The sequence below is a fragment of the Vicugna pacos genome, chromosome 11 (genome assembly GCF_048564905.1).
Source record: "Vicugna pacos chromosome 11, VicPac4, whole genome shotgun sequence".
NCBI lineage: Eukaryota > Metazoa > Chordata > Mammalia > Artiodactyla > Camelidae > Vicugna > Vicugna pacos.
Window position 1 is genome coordinate 33801188 of NC_132997.1, and position 26711 is coordinate 33827898.

The 26711-nt window shown below is 43.4% G+C and overlaps 1 protein-coding gene across 6 annotated transcripts in view; it reads left to right on the forward strand.

Annotated features, from left to right (window-relative positions):
* The window catches only part of LOC140699269 (anthrax toxin receptor-like), a 60089-nt gene extending 33789 nt beyond the window's left edge, over positions 1-26300 (forward strand). For 3 of the 6 annotated variants that reach the window (XM_072971071.1, XM_072971066.1, XM_072971068.1), the window contains 11 exons: positions 10-812; positions 4763-4798; positions 4893-5071; positions 5632-5852; positions 8212-8296; positions 9147-9266; positions 14312-14491; positions 15577-15738; positions 22128-22235; positions 24266-24383; positions 25989-26300. In XM_072971071.1, the coding sequence (XP_072827172.1) occupies positions 571-812; positions 4763-4798; positions 4893-4950 (336 nt within the window). In that variant the 5' untranslated portion in view covers positions 10-570 and the 3' untranslated portion in view covers positions 4951-5071; positions 5632-5852; positions 8212-8296; ... (4 more) ...; positions 24266-24383; positions 25989-26300. Of the gene's footprint in view, positions 1-9; positions 813-4762; positions 4799-4892; positions 5072-5631; positions 5853-8211; positions 8297-8389; positions 8463-9146; positions 9267-14311; positions 14492-15576; positions 15739-22127; positions 22236-24265; positions 24384-25988 lie in introns of those variants that run through there. The other 3 variants (XM_072971067.1, XM_072971069.1, XM_072971072.1) reach the window with 3 other exon arrangements.
* Positions 26301-26711: the final 411 nt, after the last annotated feature.

A 26711-nucleotide genomic window follows, 5' to 3' on the forward strand; every position in this document is an offset into this window, starting at 1 on the left:
TTCTTACAGGAACCTTCTTCCTCTTCTGGATCCATCCATCCACTGGGTCACACAAATGACCACTGCCACAGTCTAGACTCCCAGTTCCTTGACATCCTCCCCTTCAGTGATGCCCTCATCTAAGCCACCTCAGCTGCCCTCTTTCAATTGATAAAAAGGCAGGATTTCTCCAGGGTTTAATGGCTGCCTGCAAGGGTTTGGGATGAGGAGTAAATGAAGGCTTCATCTTCCCCCCCCTCCAGCGATCCCCTGACTTGCCCTGGAATTGTCAACAGGTAAGACACTGAGCAGAGCTGCAGGTCACAAAGTCACCATGCCAACCTTGTTGTCCATCATAAGGTAGCTCATAGGGAATTCTGCCTCCTTCAAGTAAGGGTGGGGCCATTACCCAAAGCCAGCCATCTTTTCCTTTCTGCCCCTAGGGCAGGTACCAAGAAAGGCTCGCAGTGTACCTTAGTGAAAGAGCTAGAGGGACCAAGGCCCCTGAGCACCAGCAGAGGTGGTAGAGGCCATGGCCTTAGGAACCTGGCATGCCTGGGGTCCAGTGGGGCCTCAGGGGCAGCCAGGTAAATGGAGAACCATGGGCCCTGGATGCCCGGCCCCGGGCTCTTCCTGCTACTGTTGCTGCCCCCTCCACTGCTGAGTGCAGGGAGCTTCAACCACAGCATCCTGGACTGGAGAAACTTCCAACGACTTGGCTTGGGCTGCAAAAACATTCAGCACTACCTCAACCCAGGGTGGAGAAACCTCGAGAAGGCAAATAAGGTGTATGACTACGATGGGGACTTCGACCTCTACTTCATCTTGGATGCGTGAGTGGACCCCCACCTGGCCCCTGGTGCTCCTCAACATGCCTCTGTCGCCAAGGTCACTGATGACTGGAAGTGGTCCAAGTGGACCCCAGCCTTTGAGAGAGGCGCAGCAAGGACAGTCTTGGTCAGACCCAAGGAACAGACCTTTGTGATCTCCTTGTTCCTAAAGCAGAAGGAATGCTAAGTGAGAAAAGTTAGACACAAAAGAACACATACTGTATGGTACCATTTATGTGAAATGTCCAGGATAGGTGAACCCATAAGGACAGAAGCTAGATTAGTGTTCACAGCGGGTGGGAAGATGGGGGTTTGGGACTGACTTCTAGCAGTGATAGATTTCGGGGGCGTGATAGAAATGTTTTGCAATTAGATAGTGGTGATGGTTGCATAACATAGTGAGTATACTAAAAGCCACTGAATTGTATGCTTTCAAATGGTGATATAGATATTATATAAATTTTATCTCAATTGTTTTTAAGTATTCAGAAAAAAGATGCAAGGGGAAAGTGTTGTAAAGATGTGTCAGGCAGTTAACTACTAATAGGTATAATAAAATTATTATGTCATTTTTGGGGGAAAAAATGGATAGAAGATGAGTAGACATTTTTCCAGCGGAGACATACAGATGGCTAACAGGCATATGGAAAGATGTTCGACATTGCTAATTATTACAGAAATGCAAGACATGTAACATGCATCAGAATTTCATTCCTTTATAGGGCTGAATAATACTCCACCGTGTGAAGTACATCACATTTTAGTCCTTTCATCTGTTGAGGAGTGAATGGGTTTTTTTCCACTTTGGGGAATAGTGCTATTGTTGACATTACTGTGTATGCATCTGGTTGAGTTCCTGCTTTTAACACTTTTGGTCATATGCCTATGAGTAGAAGTGCTGGATCATATGATAATTCTACACTTAATTGTGTAAACTATGCCATAATTTTTTCCACAATGGCTGCCCCATTTTACATTCCCATAAGTAATGCACAATTGTTCCCACTTCTCCACATTTCTCTAACACTTGTTATTTCCCACGTTGCATGGTGTTTTGTTTTTTGATAATAGCCATCTCAGTGGGTGTGAAGTGATATCTCACTGTGGTTTTGATTGCATTTCCCAATAACTAGTATGTTCAGTATCTTTTTATGTTCTTGATTATTGGCCATTTTTATATATTCTTTGGAGAAATATATGTTCAAACCCTTTATCCATTTTTGAATTGGGTTCTTTGGGATTTTTTGTGGGTTTTTTTTTTTTTGCTGTTGTTATTGTTGCTGTTGGTGAGTTATAGGCATTCTTTATATATCTGGATATCAATTTCTTGTGAGATATATGACTTGCAAATATTCTCTCTCATTCTGTGGATTATCTTTCACTTACTTGATAGTATCCTTCATGCAAAAGTTTTAAATTTTCATGAACTTTTTTTTGGTTTATCTATTTATTTCTTTTAATCCCTGCACTTTTGGTGTCATATCCAAAACTTCACTGCCAAACCTAATGTCATGAAGCTTGTCCCCTATGTCTTCATCTAGGAGTTTAATACAGGCATACTTCATTTTATTGTGCTTTGCTTTATTGCTCTTCAGAGATATTCCATCTTTTTTTTTTTTTTTTTACAAATTGATGGTTTGTGGCAACCCTATGTCAAGCATTGGCTGAATTTTCTCAATAGCATTATATTTTAATTGTAGTATACACATTGTTTTTAGACATAATGTTATTGAACACATAATAGACTACAGTATAGTGTAAACATAAGTTTTACATGCTCTAGGAAAACAAAATTTGTGTGACCAAATTTATTGCCATATTTGCTTCATTTTACTGATCTGGAACAGAATCCACAATATCTCCGAGGTATGCCTTTAGCTTTAACTCTTACATTTAGGTCTTTGATCCTTGTTGAAATATATTTTGTCTATGGTATAAGGTAAGAATCCAACTGCATTCTTTTGCATGTGGACATTCAGTTTTCCGAGGGCCACTTGTTGAAAATACTGAATGCTCTTGGCATCCTTTTCAAAATCACTGACAACATATATAAATGTATATTTCTAGGAGCTCTATTCTAGTCCATTGATCTGTATGTCTATTTTTATGACATTACCACATTGTTATGATCACTGTAGATTTGTAATAAATTTTGAAACCAGAAAACCAAAAAATGTGAGTCCTCTTATTATATTCTTCTTTTTCAAGATCTTTTAAAGCTATTTGTGGGCCTTTGAGAATCGTATGAATTTTAGCATGGATTATTTAATCTCAGCAAAAAATTGCTATTGAGATTTTGATAGAGATTTCATTGAATCTGTAGATAGACTTAGTAATAATGTCAGCTTAACAATATAAAGTCTGCAGTCCATGAATTTGTCTTTCCAATGACTTATGTCTTCTTGCTTTCAGCAATGTGTTATAGTTTTTAGTGCACAAATCTTTTGCCTTGTTGATTAAATTTATTCATAAGTATTTTCTGTTTGATGCTATTTCAAATGGAATTGAGTTAATTTCCTCTTTGGATGTTCATTGCTACTATATAGGAATGCAGCTGATTTTTTAACAGTTTGATTTCGTATTCTAAAACTTTGCAGATATTGTCTATTAATTCTAACAAGTTTTTTGTGGAATCTTTAAGGGTTTTTACATATTATCCAAGAAGAGAGATAATTTCACTTCTTCCTTTTCAATTTGGATAACTTTTCTTTTTCTTGCCTAATTATTCTGGCTAGGACTTTCAATGCTATGCTAAAGAGAATTAATGCAAGTGGTATCCATATATGATATTAAAGTAAAAGTTTTAATCTTTCACCATGATACGTTTGTTGTGTACTTTTCATATATAGCTTTATCATGATGGGGATTTTTCTCTATTCCTACTTTAAGAGTTTTTAATTGAGAAAGAGTGTTGGATTTTATCATACTCTTTTCCAGCTTCAGTTGAGATTATCACGTATTTTGACTTCTTCATTTAAATAATGTGGAATGTTACATTGTTTGATTTTTGTATGTTGAACTATCTTTGCATTGTGGAAATAAATCTATTTGATCACAGCGTATAAACGTTTTCATATTCTGCAGAATTCAGTCTGCTAGTATTTTCTTGACTGTTGCATCAATATTCTCAAGGACTATTGGTTTTCTGTACTTGCAGTGTTTGGCTTTGGCATCAAATAATACAGCCCTCAGAACAAATTTGGAAGTGCTCCCTCATTTTCAGTTTTTTGGAAGAGTTGAGGAAGGATTATTGTTGACTTTTCTTTAAATTTTGATAGAATTCACCATTGAGGTTATCCAGTCCTGGGCCTTTATTGTTGGGATTTTTTTTTAATTGTTGGGATATTTTTGATTCATGACTCAATCTTCTTCACTAGTTATGAGCCTAATCATAGTTTTCATTTCTTTATGATCAAATTTTGGTTGATTGTGTATTTCTAGTAATTTGCCCATTTCATCTAGGTTCTCCAGTTTTTTTGCTTACAAATGTTAATAGTATTTCTTTACGTTCCTTTTAATTTACATGTATCCAGTAATAGTGTTTTACTTTCATTTTATGATTTTAGTAATCCGAGGCTTCCCTTTTTATTAAAATCAATCAGGATAAACGATTGTTGATTTTGGTGATTTTTTTCAAAGAACAAACATTTTATTTTGTTGCGGGCCGTGAGGACCACAAAGAGCACGCTGACAGCTGGGTGGGGCTTTCCCCTGTTGCTGCCCACCCTTCCTCCCCCAGGAGTTCCTCTGAGGTCTGAAAGCCTCGCACATACAGGCGCCCTGAGTCAGGTAGGAGAAACCCTGAGTGTTTGAAATCACAGGGGCCGCTGAGAACATCCTGGGCACGGTACGTGCTGCTGCAGGTTCAGGAAAGAGAGAGAAGTCCTGACCCCCAAGACTGTGGCCTGAGGACCTACGTGAACTTGCTTAAACCTTTCTATGCTTTCTTTCAGGCCTGAGAATGTTTCCATGGCTGCCATTTTGGACAGGTACACTTCTAAGTAATCTTGCCTTATCCACTTAATTTTTTAATAGTTGGATCTCTCTTATGATGTGCTTAGTCCTGATACTGCCATTTCTGAGGCTTCCCCAAGGGCTGAACGTCCTGGTTGTCGTCAGTGCTCTGCTCTGCATGTCATAAGCGTTCTGGCTGGCGGGGACTCTCCAGGGTGGACGACGCTCCGCACCGCATTGCCACCTCCCTCCTCACCATCACGGCCGGCGCTGACGGACAGATTCCCATGCACCACGCCCAGTTTCAGGTGCTTTACAGGAATTTCCTCTCAGCCCTTGTACTAGAAGCAGAGGCGCAGTTGTCACCCCCTTTGGTGATGAGGCACTGGAGCTCGCCGAGGTCAAGTAACAAGACCGAGGCCATCGCCACTTCCATCCTCCTCTTCTCTGTTGCCCCCAGCCCAGCCCTTTTCCCTGCACCCACTTCCCTCCCATCTTAGCTGACACACCACCAGGAACCTCCTTGGGTCCATCCAGGGGGCTCAGGGGGCTCCATCTGCTTCTCAGACCCTGGGCTTCCCCAAGGGTTGGGACTGATGGGGCTCTCCCAGCTCCAGGGAGGTGGACTGCTGGCTCTCCCAGCTCCTGCCACCAGGGTCCCCATGGGGCCCGGCACAGAGTCCTATGAGCTTCACAGTGCACTCAGAGCCCCACGCTCAGCACGTGTGCACACATATATGTACACACGCACCCCCATTTCCTCTTATCTCCAAATCTTGAATTACATCCTCCCTCCCTGTTTCCCCATTCCTCAGGGCCACACTCCCTGTCAGCCATCTCTGGTCCTCTTTTCTTCTCTTCCTCTTAGAAGTGATGGCTTTCCTTAGTCACCATTCATTGGGTGCTTAGTGAATGCCAGGCTGTCCAGTGCCAGGTGCAGCTACCGAGCGCAATCTGTGTGCCAAGCCCAGGATCCTGTGTGAGTCCAGGATGCACAGAAAGACAAGGAGACGGAGGCACAGAGAGGCCATGTGGTAGAGCCAGGTCCACACTCAGGCTCCAGAGCTGAGTCCTCCCTGCTGTGTACAGGTAAGCAGGACAAATGCCCTCTCCTGGAACTCAGATGGGTGAAGTGGACACATGTTCAGGCAGGTATGAGGCTCCAGGGCATGAGGAGTGGACAGCAGGAAGCTGTGGGTGTCAGCAAAGGGCAGAAGTCCCCGGACAGGAGCTGGCAGGAGGGAAGAGAAGAGGGGTGAAGGGGGACGGAGGGCGAGATGAGGCTGGCCCAGGTGACAGAGGTTGTGCCAGCTAGGATGGGCAGCTAGGAGTCCTGCTGGGGTTGAAGGTCCACAATGGGGCACCCCCATGCATGTCAGCAGGTTGACGGAGCTGCTGTGTGTCCTGGTCTCTAGGTGTGTTCCTTCATCCCTGCATTTTCTACCTTTGTTCAAAAAAGCTATGTCAAAAAACTCTCATATGTACTTTCTCACCATGGTCAGGACATAAGAATATAGAGTTAGCTACTGGGGCAACTGTTATAACAAGTATTCTTAGAGAAGAAACTGGGATGTTACAGGACTTTGGCCTTGGGTATATCCCTTAGTCTTCTGTGATTGGGTTAGTCGGAGTTGTGTCCCAAGAGTGCTGGAAATGCAACATGAAGGGGGCAACTGTTATAACAAGTATTCTTAGAGAAGAAACTGGGATGTTACAGGACTTTGGCCTTGGGTATATCCCTTAGTCTTCTGTGATTGGGTTAGTCGGAGTTGTGTCCCAAGAGTGCTGGAAATGCAACATGAAGAAGCGAACTTTCACGTCACCCCCACCTCCCTACTCTAGCCACTGCCTCCAGTGGGAATGGTCCTGTCTGCGCTTTCTAATAACAATCAACTGAACAACAGCCACTATCATTACTGGGCCAGGCTCTGTATTTAGTGCTTGATATACATTCTGTTATTTTGGGGGGAGGTTGGGGGAATTCGGTTTATTTATCTATGTATTTATTTATTCAATTTTTTAATGGAGGTACTGCGAATTGAACTCAGGACCTTGTGCTCTACCATTGAGCTATACCCTCCCCCACATTCTGTTATTTTGAACCTCAGAACAACCCTATAGTTATTCCCCATTTCACCAATGAGGATGCTAAGCCCCAGCGAGGTTTAAGTAGATTCCCCAGGGTCTCATAGCCAGCAGGTGGCAGCACCACAGTTGGCTTCACCTCACCGCTCTGAGGTGCACACCCACAGCCCTGCATCATAGACTTTGTGCCAGGATTTTCACAGCTACCTTGACAAGCAGATGTAATTGGTCCTGCCCCACTGAGGTGCAGGTAGGCTGGAGCGAGGAAGGTGGAGCTCGAGAGCTGGAAAGAGAGCTCAGTCTCTCCTTCTTTGGAGTCCAGAGCTCATCCCCCTGAGCTGGAGGCTTTGGCGTGAGAGGATGGACTCAGACCCATTGCCACCTGCAGCACGCAGGTCTTCCAGGCAGCCCTCCTTACCTGTAGAACTAGGAGGGCCTAAGGTGTGGGGCTGCTGGGCAGGTAACTGGCGCTTCGCATGCCAGCTGTCTGCACATGTGATCGCTGGGAAAGGCTGCCTCCTGGCGCTTGGCTACCAGCACTGCTCACGGACCCTGTGCTGCCCTTCATCCCAGGTTGGGGGGGGCCTCCCACCTCCCACCTGGGGTCCCGAGCACCCAACTTCCCCCCTTCTGCTCTGTTTGGCTCGGTTGCTCCAAATTTGTCACATGTGAGCAGGAACCCTTCTGGAAGCCACGTCCTCCAGGGAGATTTGATTATGCACTGGTGGTGCCACCTCGTTAATGCAATCAGGATGTTTCCTCAAGACTTCAGCTGCTTCGCTGGCAGCCGGGCCTGGCTCCCTGGATGACCACGCTGTTCCTTGGCTCACAGCTCCTCTCCAGGCTGGACGGGCCTCAGAGACCCTCCACCATTCATGCCAGTGCCCGCAGGGAAGGGCCGGCTCCAGGGTGCTGACTCACCAGAACGTCGTGCGGGCGCCCTCCTCTCTCCTCCCTCCCTTTGAGGTCTTTGGCTCTAATTTTATTCAGAATCATTGAGAGTCTTTATCTGTTTAGGAAAAAGCACTCAGCAATGGGGAATCAGTACTTCGGAGAACATTCCAGAAAATGGCCATTTTCCATCTAGGTTAGGCTCTTAATTGAAAATTTTAAGGAGAGAGGAAAATTGGGGAGAGTCCAGAAAGTCTCTCCATTATGATAATAAGCTGTAATCAGAACAAAAGAGTCGTGTTAATTCCCTTGGGTTCTCTCCCCAGGACTGCCCAGAGTGTATCCTCGACAAACACGGGGAATCAGGGTGAGAGGGGACTGTTGGGGTGAAATATGCCAGGAAGTAGATACAGGGAGGGCTGGGGTGCACCTTGCTCCTGGGTTTCCCTGTGCCCCGACCTCCTCACTCCAGTCTGTACCCAGGACTCACCTCAGAGGCAACTTTGTGTCCTGAAGTCTGAAAACATGGGGACCGGCCTTCCAGAGACAAGTGTAAGGTATAGTCGGGAGAACAGGGGTATTGGGGCCATGCAGGGTGGGCAGCCCTCAGGGTCCGGGGCTGATTTGAGGGTCTGGGTTTTCCCAGCCAGGCATGGACTAGAGGTTGAAGGCGAGGATGATGCAGAAGAGGCAGTCCCTGTGGGGAGTGAAGGTTTCCCAGGCAGCGGCCAGAACCACTTTTCCAAGTGTATCCATCCAGGCACCCAGGGCCTGGCTCCAAGGGCACAAGAGGCCTGTCCCGCGTGCCCCCTCCATGTGGGCTGAGTGGAATCCCCTCTGGCCTGGCCCACTCCGTCCGTCGTGCCCTCAGGTAGCACACTGTGGCTTCTGTGAGAAGAGCTGTGAGGAAGGAGATGCTGAGCAATGTCAGCTGTCCCCTGGGAGCCTCTTAAAGCCTGGGCTCTGGGCCTGGGTCTGCTCAGGGGCTGGGGGTCCCCAGACAGATCTCACTGGCTTCAGCAGAAGTCCCCACAAGCCCACTCAACCTCCCCGCTGTCCGCCCACACGGAGCAGCTGCCAGTTGGACAAAGAACTGGCAGGGCCTTGGACATAGGGGCAATAATGGCGAGGATGGTGATGATGACACGGCCACATCATCATTAATTTCCACCACCAACCTGTCCATGCCCCTCATGTTCCATTCAAGCCCCACTTGTGAATTCTCTCCATTTCCTACTTAGCACTTTCAGGAGTTCCTTTCCTGAAATGAGAGATGGGCGGTCTTTCTCTCTGTGCATCAGGATGAAGCCCAGGAAATTAGGGAAAGAAATGCTGTTCCTACGTGTTGAGAGCCTATGACGTGCCAGGAGCTTTACATACCATCAATTCCCTAAAATAATTTTGCAGGTTACACTCCTTCTGGTGACATGGGAGGAAACGGGGCTCCAGGAGGCTCCATGACTGTTCCCAGGTGACCCATCCCCAGTGACAAATCTGACACGGAAGCAGGGCTGGGACTGAAGCCAGGTTTGTCTGGGCTCCTGCCCCTCCCTCCACAGGGCATGCTGTGAGAAGAAAGGGGTGTCAGCGGAGGGCAGGGTCGGCTCTCTTGGGAGAGCTGGGTCCCCACATACTAAGAGCTTACTGGGAAAGCATCAAGGGCTGGCAGCCCCCTCCTTCCTGCTGCTTGCCCGAGTCCTCCAGGTGCCTTCGGGCTACATAGAAGTGAAGTTTTCTGTGCCCCAGAAGGGATCAGGATCCCTAAGAGGCAGACGTCCACCTACCTCCTGGCCCAGGAGCCCAAGCACTTCTTATGCCTCCTCTAAGTTCATGCTTATCACAGAATGGAAAACCAGATTGTGTCAGGGAACCAGGGGTGGTGGCCAAGACTACCACCCATTTCTGACAATATTCACTTTTGGATTAACTCAGAAGACAACTTGTCTGGATTACATTATGGAGCTCCTACAGAAATCAGAGAACCAGAACTTAGCCAGGCATTTTGGTGAGATTGGGGCAAAACGGGGTCACACGAAGAATGTTTCTGTGTTAGTCAGGAAGCCAATGGAGACCCTTGGATGTTTTCAGGCCCTTCATATGAGCAAACATGGAGTAACAGGTCCCTGGGAGTGGGATGAGAAAATAACTGATCATTCTCAGCAAGTGATTATGACTTCTTGTCCTGGATCATGAGGGTTATGATATATCCTGTTTTCCTTTTTGCCTTGGCTTCCAGGAAGCTCAGTGCCAAGTTTTATGCTCAACTCTACACCTACCTTTCTTGGCCTGGTTCTCTGGTACAGCCCCTTATCTCTTTCTTTGTCAAATAGCCAGTTGCTCATTTTATGTACATTTTTTCCCTGTTATTTCTGATTGTGGGACATCTTTCCTGAAAGGAGGTCAGGCATGAAGAGTGAGTAAAAAGTGATAGGAGGTGACTGTGTCCTTGAAGGACTCTCTGCCAAGGATAGGTGATGGCTTGTGGACTGAGAAAGAGGGGGGGCCATTGACCTCAGGCATGGCAACCAGGGAGCAGATGTGAAGGAGCGCACACCAATGGGGCCATCACGGCATGTCCTATGACATGGACACTAGAAATAAACAGAAGTGTTGCAAATTAGCATGACTGAAACTCACCATGCACAGGAGGGAAAACCAGTCCACAACCCCACACTTCTTACTCAGCTGTCACTACTTTCATATTTCTTGGTTGTCTTGGAAGGTACTTGAGGTGACATTGGATGTGTCTGCCTCGTGCTTTGCTCATTAACCTTGTGCCAGAAAGAGAAGCCTCAGGCTTACATGAGCGTGTGTCTGCTGGTTGCCTTCCTACCTCTCACTGGGACTCAGATTGTCCCTAATTTTTTCCCCCGATGAAGATAGTGCAATAGTGCATACAGCTGTTCCTTTCTCTTAAATCATTTCCACAAGGTAATGGTCCAAATGTGGAGGTGGTGCATCAGAGGAGGAGGGTTTGAACGCAGGTGATGTGTGGGGCCAGCCGAAGGACAGGACCAGTTTGCGGGCCACTGCCCCAGGCACTTGCTCCTGCACCCAAACTTGTCACGTTGGGTTTGCATTAAGACATGAATGTGGAATAGCACTCAGTCTGAATTTCTTTGACGGCTATGTGATTGGACAGTTTGCTTTAGTTTTTTGTTCTTGTCTTTTTTTTTTTTTTTGCTATTTATGTTTCATTCTCATTAACTATCTGTTCATTCTCATTGCACCTTTATCAGTCAGGGACTTGCTGAATTCATTAAAATTTCAGGGAATTTTTAATGTATTATAAAATTAGTTATAGGTCAGTCATATTTGATAGAATTATTTTCTAGTCTGTTTTCCTTCTAATTTCAGGGGTTTTTTTTGCTAAGAAACTCAGATTGTTTTCTACTCAAGTCTTGGCCCCGATTTTGCTGGTGAAAGGGGACTGTCCCTGTCCATCTGCAATTCCCCACCCCGAGTTTGGAGGCCAACCGGGCCTGTCTGGGAATGGTTTCGGGGGCACATCTTGTGGAATTGAGGCCTGGACACTGCATTGTGCTTTTGTTTATTTTTTTTATGGGAGGAGTGATTATTAGGTTTATTTATTTAGTATTTTTAGCGAAGGTGCCGGGGATTGAACCCAGGACCTTGTGCATGCTAAGCACGCTCTCTGCCACTGAGCTATACCCTTCTCCCTGCACTGTGCTTTATTCCCACTCAGGCACCAGATGCCTGGGGGCAGGGGCAAGTCTGACACCTGGACAGGGGTTGGGGGCACATGGCATCATCCTGGAATCTGAAGGACCAGGTGGGTGAGCTCCCCACTCAGCCCTGGAAGGTCGGCCACAAAGAAATTTGCCCACACGTGAGAAGGAAGGTTCCAAGGACATGTCCCGCAGTGGCAACACACTGCCCTCCACACTGGTCCACACTGGATAAGCCCTGGAGGATGCCCTGGGGTGGGGTGGGAGTGCTGCACCAGCGAGAGGTTTTGTCGTGCAGTCAGAGACAGGGAGGGGCTGAGTCACAGGCACTGAGCAAGACCCTTCCTGGCTCTTCCTACTCTGAAGACCCTCACAGCCAGCATCTCCTCAGCCTTTTGCCCACTGCACCCTCCTCTTGAGGTGCCTTGGCTGACAGCCAGTCCCACTGATCAGGCACTGTCCCCTCCCTGGAGCCTTCCCTTGCAGGCCTCTGCACAGCACTTCTTTTGCTCTGCATCCTAGGGGACTTCCTGGTAGAGGTATCCCTGCAGGCACAGGCTGGCTGTGTACCTGGGCCACAGCTAGGCACAGTAGGTGGTTGTCAGACTGATTGTGTTTGTGGGATGGTAGGCTCTGGCCAGTGACTGGGGTTCCCCTCTGGTCTCTGGGATCCCCTCAGCCCCTTTGGCTGTGAGTGTAGTGTTTCAGGGTGCTCTGGAAGGAGTGGGAGGCAGGGAGGTGCTCTTTTCCTGCCTCATTGCAGAGCCTGGGCACAGTTCCGGAAGGCAGCCAGCCATCCCCTTGTCTCCAGCCTCCTTTGTGTGTGAGTCACCAGCTGGAAGTCGCCTTCATTTGTTTTAATTTAACGGGACTTGGCTCATCCTGGGAGCACGGCCACCAGCTTGTCCTTCCTTCCCCTGTAGCTTTATGCTCTGTGCAGAAAGGGGGCAGGGTGCGGAGTGCTTCGCAATAAAGCACTTCCCCCTCGTCTTTTAAAAATTTTTTCTTAACAGAAGCAGTGGGAGAAATTTACTGGCCTGTCAGAAAAGCCATTGCTCATCAGACTGGAGAAAGGAAAAGCAGAGGTCATCAATTCATGGGCAGTGTCTCAGGAAGGGATTAAATCATTTAGCAACATGTCCTTAAGAAATCATTGAAGCCTCATACTGCCCTTTTCTTTTCCTGGACCTTCCCATCAAATACATTTTCCAAATGCAAGGCGAGTCAGATGCTGATGGTCAGGAGGCTGCCGGCACAATTTCCAGAGGACTAGGCAGACCTGCGTGTGTGTGGGCGTGTGGATGCCACGCACATGTGTGCCTGCGTGTGCCAATAAATAGGTATTTGTGAGATCCTGTTACATAAACACACACACACACAACACCATTGTCTAGCTGTGATGGTGTTCAGTTTTCTTACCTTTGTATTATATTGTAGGTCGCCACAAATTCATTCAGACAGATAAAGGTATAGATACATATATAAGCCCCTCATCAAAGGATTTTAGAAGGCAGGTTACAGTCCCCTGGGTGTGTGTCACTTCTGTCATGTGCCAGGCTCTGCAGCACCTGGCATGGTGTCATCAGGTGACCAGGGAAGTTTCAAGTGCCCCAGGCTGGCCTGTCCTTGAGAGTCAATGAACCAGTGGTTGGGAGCTTTGGCTTTGAAGCAGACTGGACCAGAGTTCAGACTGCAGCTCCCCACTAGGGAGTTGTGTGGCCTACAAACTCCATACTGTCCCCTTAGAGCTCTGTGAGCCTGGAACAGGCCGTGTAGTGACTGGCATGTTTAGGATGATGGATGGAGGTCCTTTTGGTTGATAAAGTGTCTGAAGTTCTGGTGGCCTGTCTCAAAAGAACAGTCCTCCAGGATTGTGGGCCAGATGTGTGGTACAGATAACTAAGATATCATGATGGCTAAATTTATGTGTCAACTTGACTGGGTTAGGCGGCACCCAGATTAAACACTATTCCTGGGTATGTATGTGAGAGTGTTTAGTAGGAAATTAGGATTTTAACTGGTAGACTAAAGAAAGCAGATTGCTCTCCCTACATGGGTGGGCCTTGTATAAGCAGTTGAAGGGCTGAATAGAACAAAAAGTGGAGTAAGGATTCATTCCCTTCCTGCCTGTCTGATTGAGCTGGGATGTCAGTCCTCTCCTGTCCTTGGACGAGGGCTTAAACCATCAGCTTTCCGTTTCTCAGGCCTTTGGACTCAGGCTAGAACTACACCCTTGGGTCTCCTGAGTCTCTGGCTTGCATACCCTGGAACTTCTCAGCCTCCATCATCACATGAACCAATTCTTCATAATAAGCTTCCTTTTATATTTACATCCTATTGGTTCTACTTCTCTTGAGAACTCTGACTAATACAGTTATGAAGGCAATCACAACAGCCCAGCCAGTCATGAAAAACCAACCAAACAAGACAGATGAACTATCCTTGTTGGAATGAAGTCGGAATACTCTCTAAGCACTAACTGTTCCCTTTTGGTCACCCAACAAATACTCCCTGAACACCTCCCCCTGCTGGGCACGAGTCTAGGGATCCAGGGGTGGTCCAGCCACCTGTCTGTCCTCGTGGGGCTCAGGTTCTTGGGGGACACAAGTTGTGAACTGGAGTAGAGAGGAACAGAGGGTGGGCCCTGGGTAGGCAGCAGCAGGGTCATGGTAATGAAGGGGTGGCAAGGATGCACACGCCCCTGTCAGGGCACAGAGGACAGAGCACAGCCTCCCACCTCCCGGGGAGCAGGGCTGGGTTGGAAGGTCTATGGAGCAGCAGGGGGCTTGGAGAACTGTGAGTCCCCATCAGGAGTCGCCCTGGGCAGGGCAGCCAGTGCTCACCCAGGCTAACAGACTAATCTGTCTCTTCTTCATCTTACAGAAGGCACTGAGGCAGAGACTGCCCAGGGCAGGGCAGGCGCGCAGCAAGGCCTTCACAGGACTCTGAGGGGCTGGGGCATCCAGCTCTGGCTTGCCATCCCTGGAGCATCTTCTGCTTTCCTCTCCTGGTGACAGTGTCTTGCTTCCTGCCCACCTAGAGCCCAGCTGTCTTCCTTCCCTGGTACTTCCACAGTCTGCCTGGCCCCTAGTAAGAGTTAGGAGTGTGGCTGAGGGCCTGGTAAGCCATCTGTGGCCTCAGCTTGTGGGATCCTGGGAGCCCCCGGTGCCAACACGGTGCCTGAAGATGAGCCCCTTCCACCATCTTGGTGGGCATCGCCCAGGAACTGGTCCACAGTCACTCCTGGGAGGTTCATGGGGTAGCTCTTGCACCCAACCCCTGTCTCTGTTATGACTTAAGTGGTGACAACTGGAAGTGCCCCTCAGGCAGCTAGAAACAGTGGTGAGTGAGGCTATATGGCAGGGACAGAAGGCCAGTGTCCTTTAGGATGGCCAGGGACATCCTCCTGTCAGAGGACAGGGGATTTGGAGCTGTGGGACTGTGCTAATTCTCTGCAGGGGACAAGGGACCCTCTGTGCTGACTGCAGGCTTTCTGTAGGTGGATGTGAGTCATGAGAATCAGGCACTGAGCTTTACCATGTTCTCCGTGGTCCCACTTCCCTCAAGGGACAATGAGGCTGAGGTCAGAGACACACCAAATCCATCTTTCATGCTCACTAAACAAGCTATAAGCGAATACCTCCCCATCACTGCAGGTGCTAACTAGACGGGGGATGCAGAGTTAAATACTAAGGTCCCTTCCCCGCAGGAGCCAAAGCCTGCAGGGGTAAGGCATTAAGTTCTCGGACTACAGGATCACACATGAGCCCCACCCCACTGGGTGGGGGGTGGGGGGGGGCGACAGGCTCCCCTGAGTGAGTCCTGGAGCAGGATGAGCTGGCCCTCAGGGAAAGAGGGCAGTCCAGGCTGAGACGAGGCCAGCACAAGACCAGGGGCAGGGACGTGGTCCCTCTGACCAGGACTTCCTTGCTTTTAGCACCAAAAGTCCTACAGGGCCAGGAAATCGCTCCATCTGGGCTCAACTGGGATGGTTGGTCCTCCCACTGGGAGGCAGGGTGTGGTTGTAAGAGGAGAGGCCAGGCAATCAGGCGAGGCTCAGAGGGCGACAGACACTCCCGGGAGCTTAACCTGGGCCCTAGTGTGGTGTAGCGCCGTGGATAGGTTTGTTCAGACTGTGCTTCTGACAGGTCCTGAGGCTGTGCTGGCGGATGACGAGCAGGGAAGGCAGACGTCAGCCAGGAGGCTTCCGGTGACCAAGGCTGGAGTCAGTCCCTTAAGTCGGCTACAGAGGGGAAGAGGAGGCATAGAGGAGCCATGATCAAGGACTTGGGGACCCACCAGGCACTGGGGTGAGGCAGGGACCTGCCCAAGGTCACAGTAGGGTGTCCAGGGGCGGGTAGATGAGATCTGTTTCTCCAGGGGAGCTGACTAGCTCTGTGTTGGACCATGGAACAGAGGTGTCCTTGACGGGGTGAGACTGAAGAAGTCACCGTGATGGGAGGGTTCCTAGTGAGTTGGTCACTGAAGGTCCAGAGGCCCCTGGGAGTGGGCAGAGCAAGAAGGGCTGAGGCTGAGGGCAGGTGGCAGGCGGGGGCGGGGAAGAGCCAGGGGGCCCCCTGAAGGGGGTTTGGGCATGGACAGCAGGAGGGTAGAGGGAGCCGAGTGAGGGGACTATCAGGGCCACGCAGGGGACATTGGAGGGAAGGGGGTCCTTGAGGTGTGCCATTCGCTGCTTCACAGGGAGACCAGAGTGAACCAGTGGAGACAGTGTAGCTGTTGGTTCCCCAAGTGAATGGCAATCTCATTACCTCCCTTGGTGGCATGAGTGTGAGTGTGCAAGGGTGAGAGACAAAGCAAAGGGCGCTGGAGGAGGAGGGCCGGCTGGGTGGACCCTGCCCAGGGGAGACCCTGAGCATCACAGACATGCCAGGTCCCCTTGTCCACAAACTGACAGAGCTTGTCTGGGACAACGTTGTATGTCTGAAAGCATCTGTGGATCTTTGGATCTGATTTTATGGTGGTTGGTTCTGTGAGCAGATTTTAAATCCTCAAGTTTTGAAGCATATTCAGTTTTCTATTTCTTTGTAAGATGACAAATTTTGTTTCTTCAAGTTATTGTCCATTTTGTCAAAGTTTTCAAAGACATTGGCATACTAATGATCTATAGTTACATTTAAAACTTTTTTTGTTATATTTAAGATTATATCCTCTTTTAACAAACTGGTGGTTACCAGTGGGAAGGGGACAGTAATAGAAGCCGGGGATGAAGAGGTACAAACTATTAGGTATAAAATAAGCTCTAAGGATAGATTGTACACCATGGAGAATACAGCCACTATTTTATAATAACTGTAAATGGAATATAACCTTTAAAAATTGTGAATCACTATATTGTACACTTGTAACTTGTATAATATTGTACATCAACTATATTTCAAGAAAAAAAACCTGTGAGAAAAGGAAAAAAATTATATACTTTTTTGAGTCCTTATACTATTTGTTAATCCTTTTTCTCTTTTCATTCTCTTTGTCATTTATTTTTATTAGTGTTTTCAAAGGACTGCCTTTTTGGTTTGGTTGATCCTTTCTATTTTATCTTCTTTTTCTGTTGCATTAATGTTTGCTCTAATCTTGATTATTTCCTTCTTTTATCTAGAGATTTATTATTTTATTTTTATTAACTGCTTCATTTGGGCTCTAAGTATTCTTTTCTAATAGATAACATTAAAATTTATAAGTTTCCTTAGAAGTACCTTTCAGCTGCATTTCTCAGGTTTTGATATGTACTCTTTTCATCAATGATGTGTTATAAGCAAATATACAGTATGAATTATTATATGCCTCACTTTTTGCACTCAATATCTTGTTTGGTAGAGGGAGAGGTTATAGCTCAGTGGTAGAGTGCGTGCTTAGCATGTACAAGGTCCTGGGTTCAATCCCCAGTACCTCCGTTAAAATAAATAAACCCAATTACCTCCCCCCTTCAAAAGTAAAACAAACAAATAAATAAAATACCTTGCTTGTTAGATTTATCTCTATTGTTGCCTGTATCTGTCATGTATTCATTTTCACTGTTATATAATATTTCATTGAATGACTATGTCATCCTCTATCCATCCTATGGTTGATGACTATTTGGCTTGTTTCTGATCCTTCGTTATTATGAATAATGCTGCAGTGACCATTCTTGTATATGACTCTCGAGACACATGTCCACACATTTATATTGGGTATATACCTAAGAGCAAACTTTCTGGGCCATAAGATATGCTTATATTAAATTGCATTCAGTGATGCTATCAGATTTCCAAAATAGCTGTACAATATAAACTCTTGCCAGCAGTGTGTGAGTACCTACCCCTTGCTCCACAGTCTTGTCAATACTTGATATTGTTAGTCTTTTAAATTTTAGCCAGTCTGGTGGATGTGTAATGGCAGCTGAAAGAGGTGTCAATTTGCATATCCCTGAACTACTGATGAGATTGAGTAATTTTGCATGTGTATGTTAGCCACTGGCATCTCCTCTTATATGAATTCTGCATTTTATTTTCTAGGCTGGTTTTCTTTTGATTTACCTGCCTCTTCCTTATTGGTCAGTAAGATATATAGAAGGAATTAAAGTAATCTGGTTTTTTACATGTATTGTAAATATATTCTCCCAGTCCATAGGTGGCTTTTTCTCTCTTTTAGGGGTATCTTTTAATGAAAAGATATTTTTAACTTTAATGTGGTACAATTTAGTAACCTTTCTCTATGGTTAGTGCTTTTTGTATCCTATTTAAGAAGTCTTTCCTTACTTCCCAAATCATTCTCCTATATTATCTTCAATACACATGAAATTGATTTTTATGTATGTTGTGAAGTAAGAGTCAAGCTTTATTTTTTCTGCCTGTGGATATCTGATTGTCCCAGGGCCATTTATTGAAAACCATTTATTGAAAACTCCATCCTTTGTTCTCTGGCTAAAATCAAGTGCCCGTGGATGCACGAGACTGGTTCTGGCCTCTCCACTCTGTTCTACTAATCTGTTTGTCCATTCCTGCACCAAGACCACTCTGTTAAACAGCTTAAAATAATCTTTATTGCTATCTGGTAGAACAAGTCTCCTCACCCTGCATGTCTTCTTAAAGCATGTCTTAGCTATTTGGGGGCCATTTCATTTTTCTTCTACACATTTTTAGAATGAGTTTGTCAAGTCCCTCTAAAAACCCTGGCGGGATTTTGGCTGTGATTGATTGATTACATTGAATCTATAGATCAATGTGGGAATGATTAACATCTTCACTGTATTAAATCTTCCAATCTGAGAACATGGTATATTTTTCCAGTTATTTAGATATTGTGTTTCTGTGTAGAGCTCCAGCACATGTTTTGTTTAGATTTATTTCCTTTGCATTTGATTTCTTTTTTGATGGTTCTGTATATGATATCACTTGAAAATTTAAAAATTCATGTTTGTTGCAGATACATAACAATGCAATTGTTACTTCTGTATTGATCTTTTATCTAGCAATTTTGCTAAAATCATTTATTCATTTAAAATTTATCTGTGGATTCCTTTGGGTTTTCTATGGACAAATGATAGCAATTTTATTCTTTATCTTTGTGGTTTAATTTGCTTTAAAAAGGCTGAAGTTAATGAATATCAATAAACTTTTCTCAAGAAACACCTCAGATCACTGTCTTGCATCCCATTTTACTATTCTTCTCTAATATTTTAGTACCAACTTGTTTTGCAGAGTAAGAGTTTTGCAATTTTGATGAGGTCAAACTTGCCAATTTTTCTTGTTATGGATTATGCTTTTTTGGTCAAGTCTAAGATCTCTTTGCCATACCCTAGACCCCAGAGATTTTCTTCTATTTTTTTTCCTAAAATTTTAATATTTCTACATTTTACATTTGAGTCTATGATCCATTTTGAGTTAATTTGTATATAAGGCATAAAGTTTCAGTTTAAGATTTATTTCTTACTATGGATACCCAATTGCTCCAGCACCACTTGTTAAAAGCTGTTCTTCTATCTTGAATTGCTTTTGCACCTTTGTCAAAAATAACTTGAGAATATCCATATTAGTCTATTTCTGGGTTCTTGATTCTGTTTCATTGATTTATGTGCCTGTCCATCCACCAATACCACACAGCTTGGATTACTGTATATATAGTAAGCCTTAACATCAGGTAGAGTGATTCCTCTTACTTTATTTTTGTCAAGACTATTTTAGTTATTCCAGGGCCTGTGTCTTTTCATGTAAATTTTAAAATAAGCTTGAGAAGCATAAGCCTACAAAAAAGCTTGCTAAGAATTTGATAGGAATTGCATTAAACCTATAAATCAATTTGAGGAAAATTGACATCTTTACAATGGTGAGTCGTTCAATCCATGAACACAGTATGTCTCTACATTTATTTAAGTGTTCTTTGATTTTTTTCCATCAACGGTTTGTAGTTTTCAGCATACGGATCCTGTAAATATTTTGTTAAGAAGTCTGTACTTCAGTATTTAATTTTCTTTGGAGTGATTATAAATGGTAGTGTATTTTAAATTTCAGTTTCCACTTGTTCATTGTTAGTATATAGAAATACAAATAATTTTTGTGCATTGATCTTATATCCTGAGACGTTGCTGAACTCATTTCTTAGTTCTTGATTTTTTTCAAGAGGTTCCTTAAGGGTTTTCTATGTAGACAATCATGTCATCTGCAAACAGGGACAGTTTATATCTTTCTTTCCAATGGGTATTCTTTTATTTCTTTTTCTTTATTCATTGCGCTAGCTAGAATTTCCAGAACTATTAAGATTGGTGAGAATGGACATCTTAAGGAAAAGAATCCAGTCTTTCACCATTAAATGTGATCTTAGTTGGGTATGATAAAAATGCTCTTTATCAAGCTGAAGTAATTCCCCTCTATTCCTAACATAATGGGAGTTTTCTGAGTTTTGTTTTTATCAAGAATGGGTGTTGAGTTTGGTCAAACGCTTTTCTTGCACCAGCTATATGATCACATGATTTAGTCTGTTGGTATAATTGATGACATTATATACTTGGAATAAATCCCATTCGCTAACATGGTTGCAATTGGTTTGCTAACAATTAGTTGAGGAACTTTGTGTCTAAGTTTATGAGAGATATGGGTCTGCAGGTTTCTTTTTGTGTGCTGGCTTTGTCGGGCTTTATGTGGTAATACTGGCTTTGTAAAATGAGAAGTGTTTCTTCTATTTTAGGGGAATATATTGTATATGTATGTGTGTGTATGTGTGTGTGTGTGTGTGTGTGTGTGTGTGTGTGTGTGTATATATATATATAAACTATATATATATATATAGTTTCACTGGAGAATTCTCCAGTGAAACTATCAAGGCCTGGAGGTTTCTTGCTCAGGAGATTTAAAATTACAGATTTAAAGTTCAATTTTGTTAATAGTTGTAGTATTGTATAAATTATGCGTTTCATCTTTGTTGAGTTTTGGTAGCTCTGGTTTTCATTCATTTGAGAAATGAGATTTTCCCCCATTTTAAATACAAGCATTTAGTGCTGTAAGTTTCCCCTTAGCACTGCTCTAGGTGCCTCCCACATATTTTGATATGTACTATTTTCACTTCATATAGTTCTATGCATTTTTAAAGCTTCACTTTGAGACTTCTTCTTTGACCCATTTCTTCTTTTGGACGGCGCTGGTGGGTTTATTAGGCTTACTTATTTCTTAATGAAAGTATTGGAGATTGAACCCAGGCCCTTGTGCATGCTAAGCACACACTCTACCACTGAGCTGTAACTTCCCCCAACCCATTTCTTCTAAACTGTTGAATTTATGAGCTTAAGTTGATCATAGTGTTCTCTTAGTATCCTTTTAATGAGTGCAGGATCTTTTGTGAGTTTCCTATTTCATTTCTCATATTGGTGATTTGTGTATTTTCTTTTTTTAATCTGTGTCAGTATTGTTAGACTTTTATTGATGTTATTGACTTTTTGAAGTATCAGATTTTTATTTTATTAATTTCTCCACTGTTTTCTGTTTTAAATCTCATTGATTTCTGCACTTGTCTTTATTATTTCTTTGCTTTGGGTTTGCATTGCTCTTCCTTTTCTAGTTTCTTAGATTATGTATTTTGAGACCATTTCTCTATCAGTTTCCCTATCAGACTGCTTTAGCTGCATCTCACATTTTTGATATACTGTATCTTTACTTTCATTCATTTCTATGTATTTTTAAAATTTTACTTCAGGATTTCAATTTTGACCATGGGTTATTTAGAATTGGATTGCTTAACTTGCATGTGTTTAGAGAATTCCTTGCTGTCTTTATGTTCTTGATTTCTAGATTGATTATATTATGGTCAGAGAAAACAGTCTGTATGATATCTAGTATTTTAGATTTGTTGTGGCTTTTTTACAGCCCTGGGTATGGTATTTTGGTGTCTACTCAATGGACACTTGAAAACAAGGTATATTCTGCTTGGTTTTGGGTAGAGTGTTCTACTGATACCAGTTGGATCCTGTTGGCCAACTGTGTTATTCAGATCTGCATCCTTGCTGATCTTTTGTCTAGTAGTACTAACAGTTGCTGAGAGGGAAGTATTGAAATCTTCAATTATAATTTTGATTTATCTATTTTTCCTTTCAGTTTTCACTTCATGTATTTCAAGGCATTGTTTTTGATTCATATACATTTTAGAATTTTTATGACTTCCTGGTGGATTGATTCTTTTATCATTATGTAATATTCCTTTTTGTTTCTAGTAATTATCTTTGCTCTGAAGCTAAGAAGATTAACTTGGATGATATAGCCATTCCTGCTCTTTAATTTTTAATTTTCATTCCTGCTTTTTAAAAACCAGTGTTCAAATGGTAAGTTTTTTTTTTTCTATCAATTTACCTTCAACCTACCTCTGTTATTGAATTTAAAGTGAGCTTTTTGGTTTTTGGGTTTTTTTGGTAAATAGTAGATGAACTGTGGATTTTTATTTGTTTGTTTAATCTGCTTTTCCTATCTATTTGTAAATTTAGAGCATTTACATTTAAGGTAGTCATCGATATGTTAGAACTTAAGCTGGACAATTTATTATTTGTTTTCTGTTTGTTTTTTTCTGGTTTTCATTCCTGTTTCTCTTTTATTGTCTTCCTGTGGGTTACTTGCATAGTTTTTAGTATTTCATTTTTATGTATGTATACGCTTTTGAATGTACTTCTTTGTATAGTTTTCATTTTGGTTGCTCTATATAGTACAATATACATGTGTAACTTATTACAAGTACTGGTATCAGTGTTTTAACACTTAAAGTGAAATGTGGAAATCTTTCTTCCATTTAGGTCCATTTGCTTTCCCTAATTTTATATACTATAGTCTTGAGCATCAGATAATACTATAATTTTTATTTAAATCTTTAAAATGATTTATAAAATTTATGAGAAAAAGGATTGTCTATTTTTTGTATATTTCTGATTATTCTTTTGTTCTTCCTTCCTGATCTTCCATAATTCATTCTTTTATAATTTCTTTCCTGTTTGAAGATCATCCTTTAGCCAATTTTTAAGGATAGCTCTAGAGGGGACAAATTATTCGTTTCCCTTTATCTGAGAATGTCTTCCTTTCCCATTAACTTTTGAAGGATATTTACACCAGATACAGACTTTGTGGCTGACAGCCCTTTTTTTTTCTCAGCATCTGAAAAATGTCATACCAACTCCTTCTGGCCTCCATAGTTTCAATTGTGAAATCCACAGTAATTCAAATAGACATTCCCTTATAGGTAAAGTGTCATTTCTTTCTGGCTGTTTTCAATATTTTTTCTTTGTCTTTAGTTTTAAGAAGTTTAATTATCTTGCTGTGAATTTCTTTGGTTTTACCCTGTTTGTGGTTATTGCAGTTTCTTGAATCTGTAGGTTTATATCTTTCATCAAAATGGGAATTTTCAGCCATTATTTCTTCAAATACCCTTTCAGCTTTCTTTTTTCCCTCTCTAAGAATCTTATAATATGGAGATTGGATCTTTTATTATTATTCCACAGACCTCACTTTTTTCCAGTCTATTTTCTTTCTATTATTCAGGTGGGTAAATTCTGTTGATCTGCTTCAAGTTGCTGATTTTATCCTCCGTCATCTCTACTCTACTCCTGGTCCCATCCAGCAAGTTTTAAATTTCTGTTATTGTATTTTTCAGTTTTATAATTTCCATTCAGTTCTTTTTTACAACTTCTGTTTGTTTGCTAGTATATGCTTTTTATTTTTTATTCTCTTTTCTTTTCTTTGAATTTCTTTTCCTTCCAGCCTTCCTCCCTCCCTTCCTTCCCTTTCTGTTGTTGAGTGTTTATAAGTCTTTTTGAGTGTTTTTTGGGGGAATATTTTCTATTTTTTATTTATGATTGATTGTTGAAGCATTTTTTTTTATGACGGCTTCTTTAAAGCACTTGCCAGAATATGTCAACATCTGGTTTATCTCAGTGTTAGTGTCATTTGATTATCTTTTCTCACTCAAGTTGTTTTTTTCCTGGTTCTTGGTATGATGAGTGATTTTAAAAATTATATCCTGGGCATTTCTGTCTGCTGTATTAGAAGACTCTGTTTCCTATTTAAATGTTCTATTTTATCATACAGTCACCTTCTTGAGGTTTAGTGCACAGGTCCTGGTTTACTTTTGCAGGCTTCGGTTCCAATGATAGTTTAATTTTCACTTTGTGGTGTTATTTGCATTTGCCTGATTTAACTGGTGCTGCCAGGGTCCCCTTGGTCCCTCCTGTTGTTATCTGGAATGCTGAGGGATTTCTCTAGACTTGTCAGCCTGTTGTCACTCAGTGGGGGAGAGAAGTCTCAAGCCTGCAAAGACAAAGAGGCTTTCCTGACTGGGTACCTGTTGTGACAAGATCTTTCCTGCTTGTAGGAGACAGAGAGGGCCTTCCAGGTTAAGTACCTGTTGTGGTGGGATTCCCTCTGCCTGTGCCTAATCCCTGGCCCTGCTATTTCTGAATAAGGAAGCAAATCTCAATCTTGCAAAGAAGGTGAGCATTTCTCCTGGCCATTTGTTGATAGCGGGCTCCCAATCTCTCCCCCTTGAAGGTGATACTGAGCTCTAGGAAAGCTCTACGAAGGCCTCTCTCGTCTAATGGCATGAATCCCTGAGACATACAGGGGAGATTCACAAGGTGCTTGGTGATGTTACACCAGCAGAAACACTGCCAGGTTGGACTGAAAAGTATAGAGAGAATAAAAAATGAAATGAATAAAAAAAGGAAAGAAGGCTGTTGGGCCCTCCCACCCCCAAATTCTATAAGCAAGAAATGGGCTGATAAAACCACTCATGTACTATCCTTTAAGAAAAAAGAAGACTGATGGCAGAATCATTAGCTCAGAGGGCTAAGCCTTGAGCCCCAGAGGGTTAGTCCCAGATTTTGAAACAAAAGAGTCCACATGGTGGAGGAGATCTAAGAGGCCTTCTCTATCATCACCAGTGTGTCCTTAATGTCCCCCCGTCTCAGAACCCCTGCAACTATTTCCTCAGAAGACAGAAAACATCTATCTCCATGGGCTCTTCACCACCTCCTCTGCAATCCCTCTGTCTTCACAGCCCTCTTGGCTTCCCTTCTGTCTCCTAAGCCCACCTTCCCTGGCACCCACACTCCTGCCTGAGCTCCTCAAGTGTTATCTGTTCCATCAGAGATTCCTGCTGGTTGGGGTCGGGGAGTGTCTTAGTAAGGAGGAGGGTGGGGACTCTGTCCTTCCGTGGCCTTGCCTGAGGCTTTCTTACATCACATGTACAATTTTTCTTTTTCATGGCAAGTTGATTGGATTAACAGTAACAATTGTCTATGGATTTTATTAAGCAAGATACCCAGAGTTGGTCATGTCCTATTCTGAGATGGGCTGTCCATTTGTCAGTCTCCTGCTAGGAATCCTTTGTTGTTTGAAGTCATGCTTGCTTTTATTGATCCATAAAAGACCATGGTGAAAACTTCCCATTAGTGTCTCAAATAAGGTAAAAAGGAGGTTAGATTTTGATGTTGCCTTGGTAACACAATAAAGGAATGCAAATATGTGTCTCCCATGGGATGGTCACATGGCTATTCCTATAGGGGCTTGGCTATAAGCTGAGAGCAAACCTGGTATTTTAGCTACTCATTTCTTTGTAACAACCACTCCAGGTATAGTTTCTTATGAGTGAAATAGAAAATCTTTTATATAGTTTACACTATGAAAATGAACCACTGACTCACCTATCTCTAGCTGTTATGCTAACAGAGGACGTGTGTCCCTTCATGTTACAGAAGGGCTACTTCTTTTGTCTTGACCTTGGATAGTGTCCAGTTCCAAAAGAAATATGTGTATGTTGGAGAGGAGAAAGAAGGATGTATTTTAAAATTTTAAAGGCATTTATTTAAGATAATTGCTCACTTCATCCACATCACAGACTCTACCTATTTCAGTGAAACATGGGACTGAATTTGAAATTCATGGACCCTAAGAAGGCGACTAGGATATGGTTCTGTTTTATCTTAGTTTGGAGAGATGTGGGCATGGCTGATAGTTGATGAGTATGTTCTTAGCTCGAATAAAGAAAAAAAAATCCCCTTGTAATGTGTATTTTATTTGTCTTTTTTATGATCCAGTATTTGGTGAAAGGTTGCTGATCAAGACTGTCCAGAAGCAATGATAGCTCACAGGAAAAAGAGATCCATGTCTCAAGTGGTCTTGGCCACCTATGTTTACCAGAAATAAAGTGAGAGGACAGAACTGTCAGATCACCCAGCAAGAGACCCAGGGAGAGGTGGAAGCCCTGCCTGTCACAGCAAGAGGGCAAGTTCCTTTAAAAGTCTGCTTCCCGACACCCAAGCACCTTTCCCATAACTCTATCAATACATAAATCCATTTTCTCATCAAGGTAATAACTATCCTTGTAATGGTCTTCCCCATAAAGTAGGTATCAGAAATGCTGGCTTAGTGCATGGTGCTGATTGTTAAATGTACATTTGGGGTGGCGATAACTCCTAGAACTGTTTGGGAGTCATGATTATTTACAGTTCAGGGGGTTGTGATTGCTTTTTAGGTCAAGGAAGCCATGTGTCTCTGTCTTGGATAATTTTGTCTTTTTTGTTTTTTCCATCATTAAAGTAATGCAGTGAGAAGAAACCTTTAAATGCTGACTTGGAAAAGGAAATGAATTTCCCCTCATTTCTTGGAAAAGGAATGAGAACTAGGCCTGGCAGACGCCCCAGTTGTTACAGATAGGCTCTGAGGCCAGGTCTGCTGCCCCTAACCCCAAACCATCCCCATGAAGTAAGGGCCCCTGCTTGCCTCTTTGAACTGGGAAAGTGGCTTTGGCTGAACAAGGA